Genomic DNA, 14307 nt, shown 5'->3' on the forward strand with positions numbered 1-14307 from the left:
TGAAATTCCTTCTAGGATACAAGTTTGACACCATATTTTGTCCTTACAAATTCTCTGCCAGAATGTATAGTTGCAGGAATTACAAGAAAACGGTAGTTTGGCAGCAAAAATTCAGGGGTGTCGTCATGATCCCTCTTAATATTTCCCAAACAATAGGAAGGGAATGCTGGGAAATTATATTTTGAAAAAATTGGATGCCTCAGGGAAAGCACTGTGGTGGATTATTTAGTTTGTTTTGCGCTGGGATGTATCATAAGGGTCGTGCCTTCGTGAAGAGTAATTTTCATCCATTGTTCAGCTTTTATAGGCCACGTCACCTGCCATGGTGAGGATGCTCAACAATGCATCGAAGAGGCTACAAAGCTTTCTTTCTTCCATAGCCATGGTAATTTTTGGCCATGAAAATTCTCTCCTTCGAGCCCTTAAAGCAAATAGCCATTTCAGATGGTATATTTGGTAATAAAATTCAATGCAACATGCACAACTAAAACTTATCTCAGATAAAGCTAATTTGCTACTTTTAGCCCACGGGTCACAGCAAAAGTTGCCTAGTATGAACTTGTTTGTAAATACTACTTATTACTAGGTATCTATTGAAGTAATTACAATGACCTGTTGCCCATGTATCTTGAAAAACAGACTAACAACCGTGAAAAAGTTGTGAGAATCCCAATCTAAATTAACCTTTTGCATTGTACATACAAGGAGAGAAAGATGAGAGGAAACTGTATTAGCCTGTTAAAATTAGAATTAAATGAGCTTCTTTTTCTGGAAAAAGGTCTTCAGGTGCCATACTTGCAAGCCTGCCACTGATAGACAAATAAGAAGTGAAAGAAAACTGAACCAGCCCATTCTTGAGCTAGTAGCTCGATTCAACTCTTGCATTTCTTCTTCCCTGAAGCAAGCACCATGTTAAAACCAGATTTGACATTGAATATATCAACTTCCATAACTGTTTGAGAAATATTTTAATTTTACCTTTCACGGAGATAATACATCTCCTCCTGAATAGATATAACCGTATCATGCATCTTCTTCAGCTCTAATTCCATCAACTGGTATTTAAAATATAGACAAATGCATAAGGATCTTCCCATGTTCCATTCATGAAACTTGAAAACATAAAACAGATGCAGAATTTCTGAGATCATGTCATAAAGTTTAAGGAATACACTATATGTCAGGGTTAAGTGCCACAAAAAAGCACAAACTGAACAAATTTTTCTAATTATCACTGTCCAAATTCAAGTTGCTATTATAGTTATTAAAGGCGCGTCTCAGGCTCATGGCTCACCAAACTCGAATCCTAACAGCTTATGCGCCTTTGTTCCAGGTACATGGTTCTAAAAAGGCATTCCTTTTTTATTTTCACCTTTAGTGTGCACTTTCATTGGCAACAAGGACTGCCACTTAAACTTGATATTTGTTGATCTATAAGAATCCTATATTGACACACTAAGATGTTTTTGGAATTAGTATCGTTGGTGATAATTAGTTATTAAAATCTCATCAAACCAACACACCCAAGATCGCAAATCTCCTATATTTTCATTTTCAACACTGCCACTCTATTATTATATTTAAAAAAAAAAGTTGCATTTATACTTATTTTAAGATATATGTCAAAGGAAAAAGGAAAAACATCACATTTATTTGAATTTTTTGGATTTTTTAAATTCTTTTTACTTTTGCACCTCATCTCGCTCAGGCGCGTGCCCGTGCCTTGTGCTTTGCTCATAGGCTCTACGACCCCTTGGCGCCTTAGTGTGCCTTGATTCTTTAATAACTATGATTACTATAGTATGGCAAAACCAATTCTTAAAATTTCAAACCTAGAAAATTCACAAATTGTCTATTATTTTATGTAAGATTATGTTAACTCGTCATTAATCCATCATATACACCAAACAATGGACGACAAGTTTTACAGGTTATCCTAGTATCAGTGTGCTGTTTCCAAGTGCTATACATCTAGTCCTCATAGGTGGTTTGATCAAAAGAGTGCAAATTAATAGGTAGATACTTTAGGTTTTCCAGCAGCGGTCCCCTGCTTAAACCTTGAACGATGGATGCCTAGCAAATAGAATCTACCAAAGTATACATTAACAGATGGAAACAGTATTCCAAGGGGAACATGATTTGAGATGGAAAATAGATCTGATCAGTAAAAACAATGTGATGCATTGTGCGGAAGGCAGGAGGTGTGGCTCTCACTCTCTGGTCCAGATCTTCATTTTTTTTCCCACATTACACATTACATGTCATTTAATTGATATCCTCATTTCTAGCTAAATTCTGAGGCTTGAAAGTTGAAACTTAATGAAGTAGAACAACAATAAGGCCCATGTTTTTCTAGGATATCCTTTCAACCACATAAATGGTCAGCCTATCACAGGATCGCTCATACATGTTGCAAGAAAACAAGAAAAACATCTTAATAAGCTCTCTCTTACCAGATCACCGCATTACCAATTCCATTTCTACATACAGCATTTGTACTTAGTACTTAGTAATGCTCAATTTTCTAAGTTCTTTTATTGCCTGATATTAATTTTCTATGATACACAGATATCTGGATATAGTTGAAGTGTGCGAATCAATCACTCACAACTGCTGCTTCTGTAGAATTGTAATTCTATAGACATCTAATTTCTTTGCAACCTCTGATTCCTTGTTCTAGTTGAGTTATGGACTGCTCCGCTGCTACATCTTTCAGGTTTCTCAGATGCCCAATACAGGCAGTAGCTCTTATCAGGGCAAATATAGAGTTACTTATTTACTTAACTAGTTAGGAGGAATATCCGCTAGAGAATGCTTATGTTTCTTCGACAAAAGCCCAAATACAGACATAAGATCTGAAACAAAGGTGAAATCTGCCTAAGCTATCAAGGCAACCTCCTCAAACTAACAAGCCAATTTAGCCAAGAAGGCAACCTCCTCATCATTACTCAACTCAACCAAGCATCCAAAATCCAAACCACACCAAAACCGGAAAATTAAGACACGTAACACAAACTTACATCAATAGAGCCTTTCTTGGCAACATTAGTCCAGTCCTTAGCAGCCACACCAGTCTTCCAATCAAAATCTACAGTCAACGTAACTTCGGGCTTGTGATCTGCCGCCCAGAAACATACCATGTAATCCCCGGCCTCCGCCGCCGTAAACGCGAACTGCCCCGATCCCACATGGTCCGCATAGTGATAACTATTCCCATAACTCGACGTCACCTATACACCAGTAAAAACCAAAAATTTTTAAAAATTAAAAAAAAAAAAAACAGTTTTTAAGTTTTTATTTCTTCTTAGGGCACCTACCCTGGCGGTGAGCTTGTGGGACTCCGGCAAAGGCTGGCCTTCGTGGGGGTTAACGATGCTATACTTGCCAACAGTCATGGAATTGCTTTTAATATCCTCTGAAATGCACTTGGTGTGCCCAGATTGCAGCTCGAATCGAAGGGATTGTGATGTAGAGGATAAAATTCCAAGGAGTGTTATTATTGCAATAACAGAAACCTGTAATATAGCCATAATCGCTGTCTTTTTAGCAGAGAGAGAAAAATGGGTTTGTGTTTTGATGAGGACTTTCAAGTGAATGCCAGAATCGAATCGCGATTGCTTGAATTCCGGGCCGGGGACGAGAAGAAAGAGGGAGGAGAGATGTGGGAGTGGACGTAGGACCAATACGTACGGTATGAACAGGTGGCGTAATTTGATTCGATCAGACACGTAAACGTAAAAGATACTCTACTCTTATTCATCTACTCCGCCTATTTTATACGTGGATTTTGCACCATAAATAAGAAAATAATTTTATTTTATTATTTGAAAATATATTAATAATTAACTAAATATTTCACTAAAAAATTGTATACTTTTTTTTAAATATTTAATAAAGATAATTAATAAAATTAAATAAATAATTATTTTTCTTAATTAATTTAATTTTTAAATTATATTTAATAATGTTTAAAAAAATATATATTCAATAAAGTATTTGATTCCAAGAATCGTTTACTTTTAAATGTTTAATTGATTTGAAATTTAATATGCATTGTGTTTATTATTTAAAGGCAAATCACAACTTTTCATCCTTAAATTTTAATTTTTCTTATTTTTTAAATCTTTATAATTTTAGTTAATAAAATTAAATTTCTGAATTTTTGTTGTTTTTAAATCTCTAAACAACTATTTAATTTTACAATAAATTAAGTTCATATTTTTTTGTAAAATTAACTATTTAATCATTCATGTTATTTTAAATAATATTTTTTTTTATTTAATCAATGAACATGTGGATAAGTTAAATGTGATAGATTATATTCTTGTATACCTAAAATATTCTCTCATACTCTCTTCTCTCTCTTAATGTAACACCCTAAATTTTTAAATTTATTATTTTGTGAGTAATATTAATATTTTAATTTTATTTAAATTTTAGGAAAATTATTTGAAATTTTTCTGATTTTAGAAATTGAGTTAGATTTTCTAAAAATATAAAATTTAATAATTTTTAAAAATTAATTTAAAGATCACGTGACAAAACTAAAAATATATTTGAATTCTATGGATTTTTCTGAGTTTTCTGAAATTTTTTCAGAATTTTTGAATCTCATTTTCGATCCCAAGGCAGAGTAAAAATTTAAAATTTTGTATCTTGAATCGGACCGACAGAATCGAACCGGATCGGACAGATCGAATTGGACAGAACTTCTTCTTCTTTTCTTCCCTTCCCCCGCGCGTCCCGTCCCTCCTCCTTCCCTTCCCATTTTCTCTCTCCTCCCTCACCCCCAGGCTGCCCCGCCGCCTCCCCACCTCGCCGGTGCACCGCCCCGACTCCTCCCCACCGTCGGCCGGCCTTCCAAGAGGTCGGAAACGACGCGCGAAGCTCCCTCTACTCGCGCGGGCCGTTTCGGCTTCCCGATCGAAATTTGGCCACCGATTGGGTCGGGTCTTGTGTCAAATACCATCTACACCTCGAGAGCTTTCCATAGACACCAACAACACCAAAATCCATTGAGCGGTTTATCTAATTTTTGTCCGGGAAATTTTAGCCCATTTTAACTTTTGGGCTAGACTTCTCGCAAACCGTGAACCCCACGAGAAAACTGAGAGTATCAGAGCCCTCCACTCATCGAGAGCTTCGCGACAATATAAATTTTAAAATTTTTCGAAACTGTTTTTTGGTGGATCCTACGAAACTTTGTAGTGTTTTTCTGAGCATTAAATAAGCTTAGAAAATTCCCTAAAAATTATATACTAACCCTCATGTTGTGGGCTTCGTGTAGGTACCTTCAATTCGTGGGAATTCGACGGTTGCACAAGTCTGTGAATTTTCTGCCAAACAGACCAGCTACCAAAAAATTCTTGGAATTAGATCGAGATTTTGGCTACCCCACCATTGTCAGACGTTCCGAGCTCGTTTCCAGAGTCGGAATCGGCATAAGTAAACCAAAACCTTGCTTTTTCATAATTTTCTAGTGCTTGAATGGGATTAAAAATCTATAAAATATTCGTGGTAGCTCAGAAAATTATGATTCTTTTTGCAACAGCTTAGTAATATTGCTAAGGACCACGGGGCAAAGTTTTAAAATTTTTAGAGCTTATTTGGGTAGTTTTTGCAAAAAGGATCAATTATAAGGACTAAACTGTAATTTTACATATTGTGATTGATGACTGTTTGGATGGGCCCAGGAGGAGCTGTGTGATGAGATTGAGATGTGAATATATGGTTTGTGGATATAGAAGTGTGTTTTAAGCCTTTTTGCAGGTTGGGTAGGTACTAGGTATAGGGGAGACTCTGCCGGATTTTCAGCACGACTTAGGACGTATTTGATCTTTTCTTGATTTGTATTGAGTTAATTGTATTAAATAATTGTAATATAATTGTCAGGTGAGCCAGGACAGCCTTCCTCCTCCGCCCAGCTGCCACAGTGACTGCTGTTAAGTCTGTGAGTAAAATATTAATTTTAATTATAATTTCAATATTATTATATGTTCAAGTATGCCCATGCATCACTTATATGTATATATCTATGTAGTTAAACTCTAGGCACATTTTATGTTGCATTCACAACTGTTAAAGTGCTATGGATGTTGTTGTGGTAATTTGGAGCAGTGTGCGTGCGTTGGCGTGCGTGTGATGTGGTGTTTGCTATGGATAGGACGAGTAGACATGGCTTGAGATCTTCGCTGGTACCCGATCCTTCGGGGTAGACACGGCTTGAGTTCTTCACTGGGAACCCGATTTGGTTTATTAAGCAAAAGTCCGGCTTGAGTTCTTCGCTGGCACAGGTTGGATTAAAGAGAGTTGTATAGGGGATCAGCTCCAATGTATTTATGATTTGATATTATTGGGTGTGTGAGTGCTCCAAATTACCTTTTTGCTATTATGATGTGAAAATATTGCTGATGTTGCATTTCACTCTATAGGGTGCATTAGGTTTAGATAGTTATAGAAATTATGATTAAAATTGATATTTTACTTTTTGAGTCGAACGCTCACTCCTGTTCATTATTTTTCAGGCTACAGGAGGATTATTGTTGTGGTTAACCTGCTTTTCTCCTTCGCAGGTTGTTTGTTAATGTTTGTATAATTCTATTAACTCCTAGAATTTCCGCATGTGTTAGAAATATTTATTTGTTTTGGGGATTGTAATATAATTGTCATGTTGGACCTGTAAACTTATTATTATATGCATGTTTATTGGACTGGATGAGGGAGCTGAGCTCCCATTTATTTTTATGACATTTGAGTACGTGGAGGGTGAGTTGAGCTCCCCAATTGATTATATATTGTGTTTATAGGTTGGGTGAGTCAAAAACTCCCCGTTGAAAGGTTCACTTTATGGGCGGACTCTGTCCAGTTGAATTCTTGAAATTGGGCCCAAATGGGCCTTAGAGTTGGGTTAAGGAATAGTTAGGCTTATTACGGGCCTCGGGGGCTTTAGGCTGGCCTAGGTCCTAGTGCCGGTCCGGTCCATAAGTTGAGTCGTGACATACTTCCTCCCCAATTCCTCTTGAAAAATTATAAAATATTTTCAATATACTAATTTCTAGTGTTTCATATACTCACAAGAAATTTAGTTATTTATATTAATTAATTAAATCTTGAAAGAAAATATTATCTTATAATAGAGTTAAAATAAGACTTTCACATAAACAAAGAAAATTATGATCCATTTATTATATGTCTAATTAAATAAAGTTAAATTTAATGTGGTTGGATTAGTGGTACAGAGTTGACTTCTAGGTAAATTTTACATACAAAGGGGTTTGAATCTTAAAGATATCATTGTTAAGAAGATTTTATCTGAATATTACTTCTAATTTGAGTATGATAATAATTATAGATAATTTTATAAGAAAAAAGAAATAGAAAAAAAGGTGGTTCAATAGAGGTTTTTGTGGCATGAGAAACATAAAAAATGGTTGAATGGGTGATGGAGACATGAAGAAATTGTTAAGAGGATGATATTAGCATTTAAAAACAAGAAAATGAAATCCACTTTTAAAAACAAAGTTGATTTTTGTCATGTTTTAAAAATGTGAATGAATGAATTACCCAAAAGCCAAGACCTTGAATCCATCAACCACACTTTTTTAATTTAAATCAATTGTTTCCTTAGGTTTCCCAAAAGATAAAATTAAACTACAAATAACTTGTAATATACTTTGTGTCCCTATATGACTTATGGTCATTTAAAGAGCCTTTGCTCTTAATATTGCCATTCCTACACTTTTATTCTATGGTATTTTGGTAGGTAAATCTATACAAGCCTTCCTTAAAATAATAAAAAAAAATATATAAAAATTAACATCACCAACTCTTACACATGCCATATATTTTGTCTTTTTCCTTTTTTTTTTAACATTTCCAATTTATTTATTTGTTCAACATTTGTCAAATGATGTAATTTAATTCTTCCATTAAAATTAGAAAATCTAATGACAAAGAAATAAAAAAAAAATCTTTCATGTTTTCATTTATTATACTCTAATTTATTTAAAATAGTTCTTATATAATTATAATAGTAATTAATTATTATCTAAAAAAATAAAAATTAATGAAATTAGTGTTTTAACCACTATTTCTTAAAAATATATTTGTATTAATTAAAAAAATCATTTTCTGATTTCTAATGACCGAATGTATCAAATGAGGGGCCAATTAATTTTTTTTTTTAAAAAAAATTGTATTTATATATATTTATATATGCTGACCATTCATAAATTTAATTATTAAATAGTTTTTTAATAAAATTTGAAATTAATTGAGAAAAAAAATATTTTATGCATTTTAAAATTTATTTATTTTTAAAATTTTATTAAAACCTTTTTAATAATAAATTTTATTGTAAATATGTTTAATTAATTTTAAAACAATATTTTTTTTTATTAGATTTCACGTGTTAAAGGTTTATTAATAATATTATCATAAAGAAAGAAAAAACTCGCAAGGTGGGAGAGAAGCATTGTCCCTTTAAAACTGTAACTGTGGATGGAAAAAATCATAGGAACAATCGCAGCCGTCGACTTCGAGAAATTGTCGTCTGAGCTATATGGTTATTTGGCTTCTAAAGATCAAAATTTTCATCCAGCCAAACACCTTTGAGTCTAGAAAATTTTCACAATAACTACAGTTTTATCCATCTCGGAAACAAGGTGATTGCGGATAAAAGGAAAGAAGAAAAGAAAATTAAATTTTGCCGGAAAGGAAAATAAGGGAAAAAAAAAAACACTTTGACAATTGTGTTTGGTTGGTGAGATTCATTCCTTTTTTTCATCCTTTTGTTTCCTTTTTTTGGGTTTTTTAGCACTTTGTGATATCCATCTCTCTCCCTCTTTAAGCGGATTCAAAAGATTGAAGCGTTTAGTGCTAATCTTAATTCCGAGATCGTTGCTAAGCTGGGCTTTAAGAAATTCTTTAAATTCTACAATGTGGATGTTTCTTGGAGGTTTTGATATCTAAAATCGATGTGGAGATCTGTTTGGATGAAGCGGCGATGATGAGGAGTGAACGTGACAAATGGAGGTTAGATCTGACGGTGTACAAGTGAGGTGTGAGAAGTTTGGGTCAGGGGGTCATCCAGTGATCGCTAGAACGCGCCTGCAGGTTTGGTTTATAAGGGTTTGCTCGAGTATTTTGCTATGGACTGGTTTGGTTCAACTCGTGGCCGTTGGGGAGCTATGGCATCCGCGCTTTTTCACCAATATTACACATAAAATCACCCAGATCACGCCGTTTCCTCTTGGAGTTCAAGTTCATGCTCAACCACCTCCTCCGCCACTTCTTCCTGCAAGTGAGTTCCTTTCTTTTTTTGGGTGCTTAGTTATTTGAGGATATATTTGCACTAATGGGTGATGCAAAAGCAACTTAAAATGACTTTCTGTGAAGTAGCCTGAGATGTCTATCTCACACGGCAATTCGTGATATTAGTTTAATATATTGAGTATCTTTCGGAATTATTAGTAATACACAATTTTTGAGTTATTCTTCATATTTAATTGTTTGCAACACTTCATTTGCTCATTTCAGACTGAAAAGATTCCTTTTTTGGCCATTGGCCCTCTTGACCTAAACGTTTTCTGACAATTCAAATATTGATAATGAATGTGCAATTCTTGCTTCCTTGGAAATTGGATTTGGAAGATTTCTATTAGTTGTTCTGTAGCAACTTTCAACCATCACTTGTGCCTGATATCTGGCTTATGGATTAAAGTTCTTGAGTTGCTGGTTCTGTTTCCCAAGAGCTTTTATCATGTGAATATTGAACAGTAATACCTTGCTTTGTTGGATTCTCAATGCTTTTTAATTGCATGTTTTAGGAGTGAGTTGAAAACAGTTTCTTCTTAATACTGGGAGGAATATCTTTCTTATGCATTATAGGTTTAACATATCAAACCTTGTCAAAGGTCACTGCATCATTGTTACATCCTATCTTTCCACCTATGTAGATCAGATAATAGCATTGGCAATGTTGCAGGAAACTATATAAGTAATGGTTATCTGAAAGTGTCCTGCAATGGGGGCTTGAATCAAATGCGTGCTGCGGTTTGTACTTTCTTCCATTGTTTGTTTTCCTAATCATTTCTCAGGTTATGAACTAAGCTACCCTGGCATAACAGATCTGCGACATGGTGGCTGTTGCTCGGCTTTTGAATCTCACTTTGGTTGTTCCTGAACTTGACAAGACGTCTTTCTGGGCTGACCCTAGGTATGTCTGTTGTTCTTGACATACTTAAATTTTTTGGTGCTTCTGTAGTTTTTAACTCTTGCTCTTTTTGCAGCAACTTTGAAGACATCTTTAATGTGAAACATTTCATCGATTCATTAAGAGATGAAGTTCGAATTGTAAGAAGGGTGCCAAAAAGATTTCATAGGAAATATGGATACAAAGTATTCAAGATGCCCCCAGTTAGTTGGTCAAATGAAAAATATTACCTACAACAGGTGAGAAAACTTGCTGCTAATTTGTATTAGTTGAAAAGATATCTAGATTGTGCATGGGGTTTAGGAACTTTTAGAAAAAAAAAAGTGCAGTTGATTATGCAAGTGATTGATAACTTTGCAGTTTGGTTTGTTAGATTAAACTTAGTTTGGCTAGTTTATTTTTATCTGTGGACAAGCCTGACCAAACTACTTGAGCGATATGTTTGGGTGGAATGATGAAATAACTTAAGATACTGTGGATGGGATAACTAACTTCATAAACAAGGTTTTGCTTTTTTTCCCCCAAAGACCTGGTAAAAGGTTTAGTTGTTTAGCTGCATATGCCAAAACTGTCAGTGATGTTTTCTTCGCTAAATTGCTTCTTGGGTTCAAATTTGAATTTAGGACTTTTGGTGGATCTTCTCCCCTTCTAGAAGAAATTATTGACATTATGATAAAGGGGGATAAGAAGAAACTTTGAAATGGTTGATTCAAATTTCCACTCCTGGAGATAATAGTTCCCTTTATTAATCCACTGTTGATCATAATGTCTAAGAAGAAATTGGTGATTCTCAGTGCCATGAAGTTGAACTTAGTATGCTGGAATGGAAAACTGTTTTGAGCAAGACAAGGGATGTTGTCAAGATTTAATTACAATTAAAAGGGGAAAAAGGAACCCGTAGGTTAATGTGCGAGTTATACTTTAACTCCCACTTCAATAACAGGCATGATTAAATGGATTTGGTGCTATGATGCAGATTTTACCACTATTTGGCAAGTTTAAGGTGTTGCACTTCAACAAAACTGATGCACGCTTGGCAAACAATGGGATCTCACTCAATCTTCAGAAACTCAGATGCCGTGTTAATTTTGAGGCACTGAAATTCACTCCGCAGATTGAAAGTTTGGGTTACAAATTGGTTCGCATTCTTCAGGATAGGGGGCCTTTTGTGGCCTTGCATCTTAGATATGAGATGGACATGTTGGCTTTCTCAGGTTGTACTCATGGTTGCACTAAGGATGAAGCTGATGAGCTCAAGTCGTTAAGGTTGAATATTGACATTTTTTTTTTTATTTTGGATATATTAGCAGCCTCTTTGGTATCATATATCATGCATCGGCACATAGTGGAGGCAGTAACAACTTTTCATCCATTATCATTAAAGTGATCTTATTCTTTCACTCTGTTCTGTATTATGGTCAAAGTGGCTGCACTATGCTATATTTTAAAAGATAAATTTTAATTTTTTTGCCTTGCACTTTTCATTCAGGTATGCATACCCTTGGTGGAGGGAGAAAGAGATAGTGTCTGAAGAGAGGAGACTACAAGGTTTGTGTCCTTTGACACCTGAAGAGACGGCATTGATTTTGCAGGCATTGGGTTTTGACAAGGAAACACAGATATATATTGCAGCTGGTGAGATATATGGCAGTGATCGGAGACTTGCAGCACTAAGGGCTGCATTTCCACGGATTGTGAGTCGTTTACCATTCTGCCTCTTGCGTTCAGTTTTTCATTCTATTGCAGTTTTTAATATTAGCAACTCTAGTTGAATGCATTGCTTGTTGAACATTTGGCTATGTCTAGAAGAACAGTAGTCAAGAGAAGCCTTTCTGAACGATGGTCAATTGGTGCTTGTGGCATGTTTGCCAATGGGTCAAGGATACCTTTTGATGGATTTTCTTCTGGAATGACAAATCTTTTAGATTATTATTCCAATGATTAAATTACAGAACCTCAATTCATAAAGCCCCTATCAAATGAAAATGATTGAATGCAACTCCGCTTATGCTAGTCATTAGTTAATTCGACATCAATGTTAGTTTGTTTTTATCTTGCTTTTATGTTCTGCTTGTTTCTTTTAGATCTCAGTCTCAAAGGTTATTTCAGGTGAGAAAGGAAATGCTGTTAGATCCAGTGGAGCTGCAACAATTCCAGAATCATTCTTCTCAGATGGCTGCTCTGGATTTCATGGTCTCAATAGCCAGTAATACTTTCATACCCACTTATGATGGAAACATGGCAAAAGTTGTGGAAGGTCACCGCCGGTAATACTTTTATTTTATTATTTCACTAGGAATATATATCATTTTATTTGAAAGTATTGGAGACACATCTGATTAGAGTTTGTGTAGGTATCTTGGGTTCAAAAAGACAATCCTGCTGGATCGAAAAAGACTTGTCGAGTTACTGGATTTGCATCAAAATGGGACACTTACTTGGAACGAGTTTGCAGTTGCTGTTCAAGCAGCACATGAGAAAAGGATGGGACAGCCAATGCGCCGTAGGGTTATAGCAGATAAGCCAAAGGAGGAAGATTATTTTTATGCAAACCCTCAAGAGTGTCTTTGCGAGGGAACAAATTGTGATGATTTGCTAGGCCCTAGTAACTCAAGTACAGTACAGTGACCATAGAATTCCAAGCAAAACTTGAATGTCTTACTTGTTGTTCAAGCTGTGATGCACAGACTGACTTCCATGACTGAAAGCTTCAGAGGACGAATGTATACACCCCTTAAGAGCATTGTAAGCAACAGAAGAAAAGAAACCTGGTGGGTCCATTTGAGGCAGTCAAAGGTCATGTTCTTTTTTTTTTTGGGTTGATATATTTATTTGATTTATTCTACTACCAAAAGTTTGTTTAATGATTTTATATAGTCCCCCATTTAGAGAACACATCTGTAGCATTCCTATTCTTTAATTCATAAGTTACCTGATGAAATATTTTATATACTGCAGAACTGTGTTGGAAATCTGACAATTATTATAATAAGTCGGAAAATTAATCAGCATCATCTGTAATTTTTCTAAATACATTCAAACCAACACAAGTAATTTCCAGAACAATATTGGAAGAAGGGAACGATTTCCCTCCTTTTTCTTTTTTATTTTTTGGTTTAAATCTTTCTTCCTTCCCTTTTTTATTTATTATTTTATTTTATTTTTATTATTTCTTAAGCAATCTTTCTTGCTTCTTGCTATAACTAGGAAGAGGAGGTATTAGAGGGATTTGAAACATTGCATTTGCTTGTATCATCTTTACTGCTATAGTAAGATAATAGTTTTTGTCACTTTCTTTGTTCAAAGTGAAACATAATAATGAGTTTAATCTGGACTTGGCACCAAATAGCCTATTTAACTTGATAAAAGAAGCCAGGCTGAGCATGATAATGCCAACATATTTCTTGTACACAAGCAGCTGCCAACCATGATAGTTGTTACAGTAACCGTTTCTACCAATTTCTTTGAGCCTTCTATCTTGGTAGTATTCAAACTCATCCAATTCTGATTCCTTCTGCTTGAAAATCCTATCAATGTGCTGCAGAGCACCCTCTTTTTCCCTATTCTTATTATTCCCACTGTATTCTCAAGCCTTGGGTTAAGATCTGCCCCTTCTAATTTTTCATCCTGCAGCGCAATCCCTATTTATCTTTAGTAACCTCCAGCATAAAACTTCTAGAAATGGAAGAAATCATTGCTTCAGATTTTGGAAAATAAGTACTACTGCTATGGGATATTGGAAAGTCTCAAAATTGTGTGCAAATGTACTAATCAAAGACTGCTCTTAACATATTTGAAAATGGATCTTTGGTGCAAATAATTTGCGATCAAACTATGAAAATGGCCTGGTTTCCTAGTTCCTATGGCTGATCGAAAGATAGAATAAAAGCCTAATCTTAAAGGTAAACACATCTAAATTGCCCTACTTATAAATTACACAATCAAGTCTCATAACAATGTTTACTCTCTTAAGCAGCCTATAGCATTTAAACAGGTTTGACCATTGGTTTTTAGCGAGTCATTTCAAGCTCCATTGCCTACACAACTGTGCAGATGAGAGATAACAGTAGACTCGAGCTTAATTTGATAACCTT

The 14307-nt window shown here is 34.9% G+C and overlaps 2 protein-coding genes across 2 annotated transcripts; one reads left to right on the forward strand and one right to left on the reverse strand.

Moving 5' to 3' along the window:
• Positions 1-477: 477 nt before the first annotated feature.
• On the reverse strand, positions 478-3730 carry LOC110673237 (transmembrane emp24 domain-containing protein p24delta9). Its single transcript, XM_021836305.2, has 4 exons — positions 3318-3730; positions 3021-3230; positions 979-1055; positions 478-895 (listed from the first exon to the last, which is right to left on the reverse strand). Exons 1-4 carry the CDS (start codon positions 3528-3530, stop codon positions 751-753), a joined length of 645 nt encoding a protein of 214 aa, XP_021691997.2. The 5' UTR covers positions 3531-3730; the 3' UTR covers positions 478-750.
• A 4741-nt stretch (positions 3731-8471) lies between these two features.
• Positions 8472-13163, forward strand: LOC110673219 (rhamnogalacturonan I rhamnosyltransferase 1). The gene is made up of 8 exons (XM_021836283.2): positions 8472-9301; positions 9986-10053; positions 10128-10216; positions 10290-10452; positions 11190-11479; positions 11703-11907; positions 12323-12480; positions 12568-13163. The coding sequence occupies exons 1-8, from the start codon at positions 9028-9030 to the stop codon at positions 12839-12841; spliced, it is 1521 nt and encodes a 506-aa protein (XP_021691975.2). The 5' UTR covers positions 8472-9027; the 3' UTR covers positions 12842-13163.
• The last annotated feature ends 1144 nt before the right edge of the window (positions 13164-14307 follow it).

This window comes from Hevea brasiliensis, chromosome 2 (genome assembly GCF_030052815.1).
Source record: "Hevea brasiliensis isolate MT/VB/25A 57/8 chromosome 2, ASM3005281v1, whole genome shotgun sequence".
Taxonomy (NCBI): domain Eukaryota; kingdom Viridiplantae; phylum Streptophyta; class Magnoliopsida; order Malpighiales; family Euphorbiaceae; genus Hevea; species Hevea brasiliensis.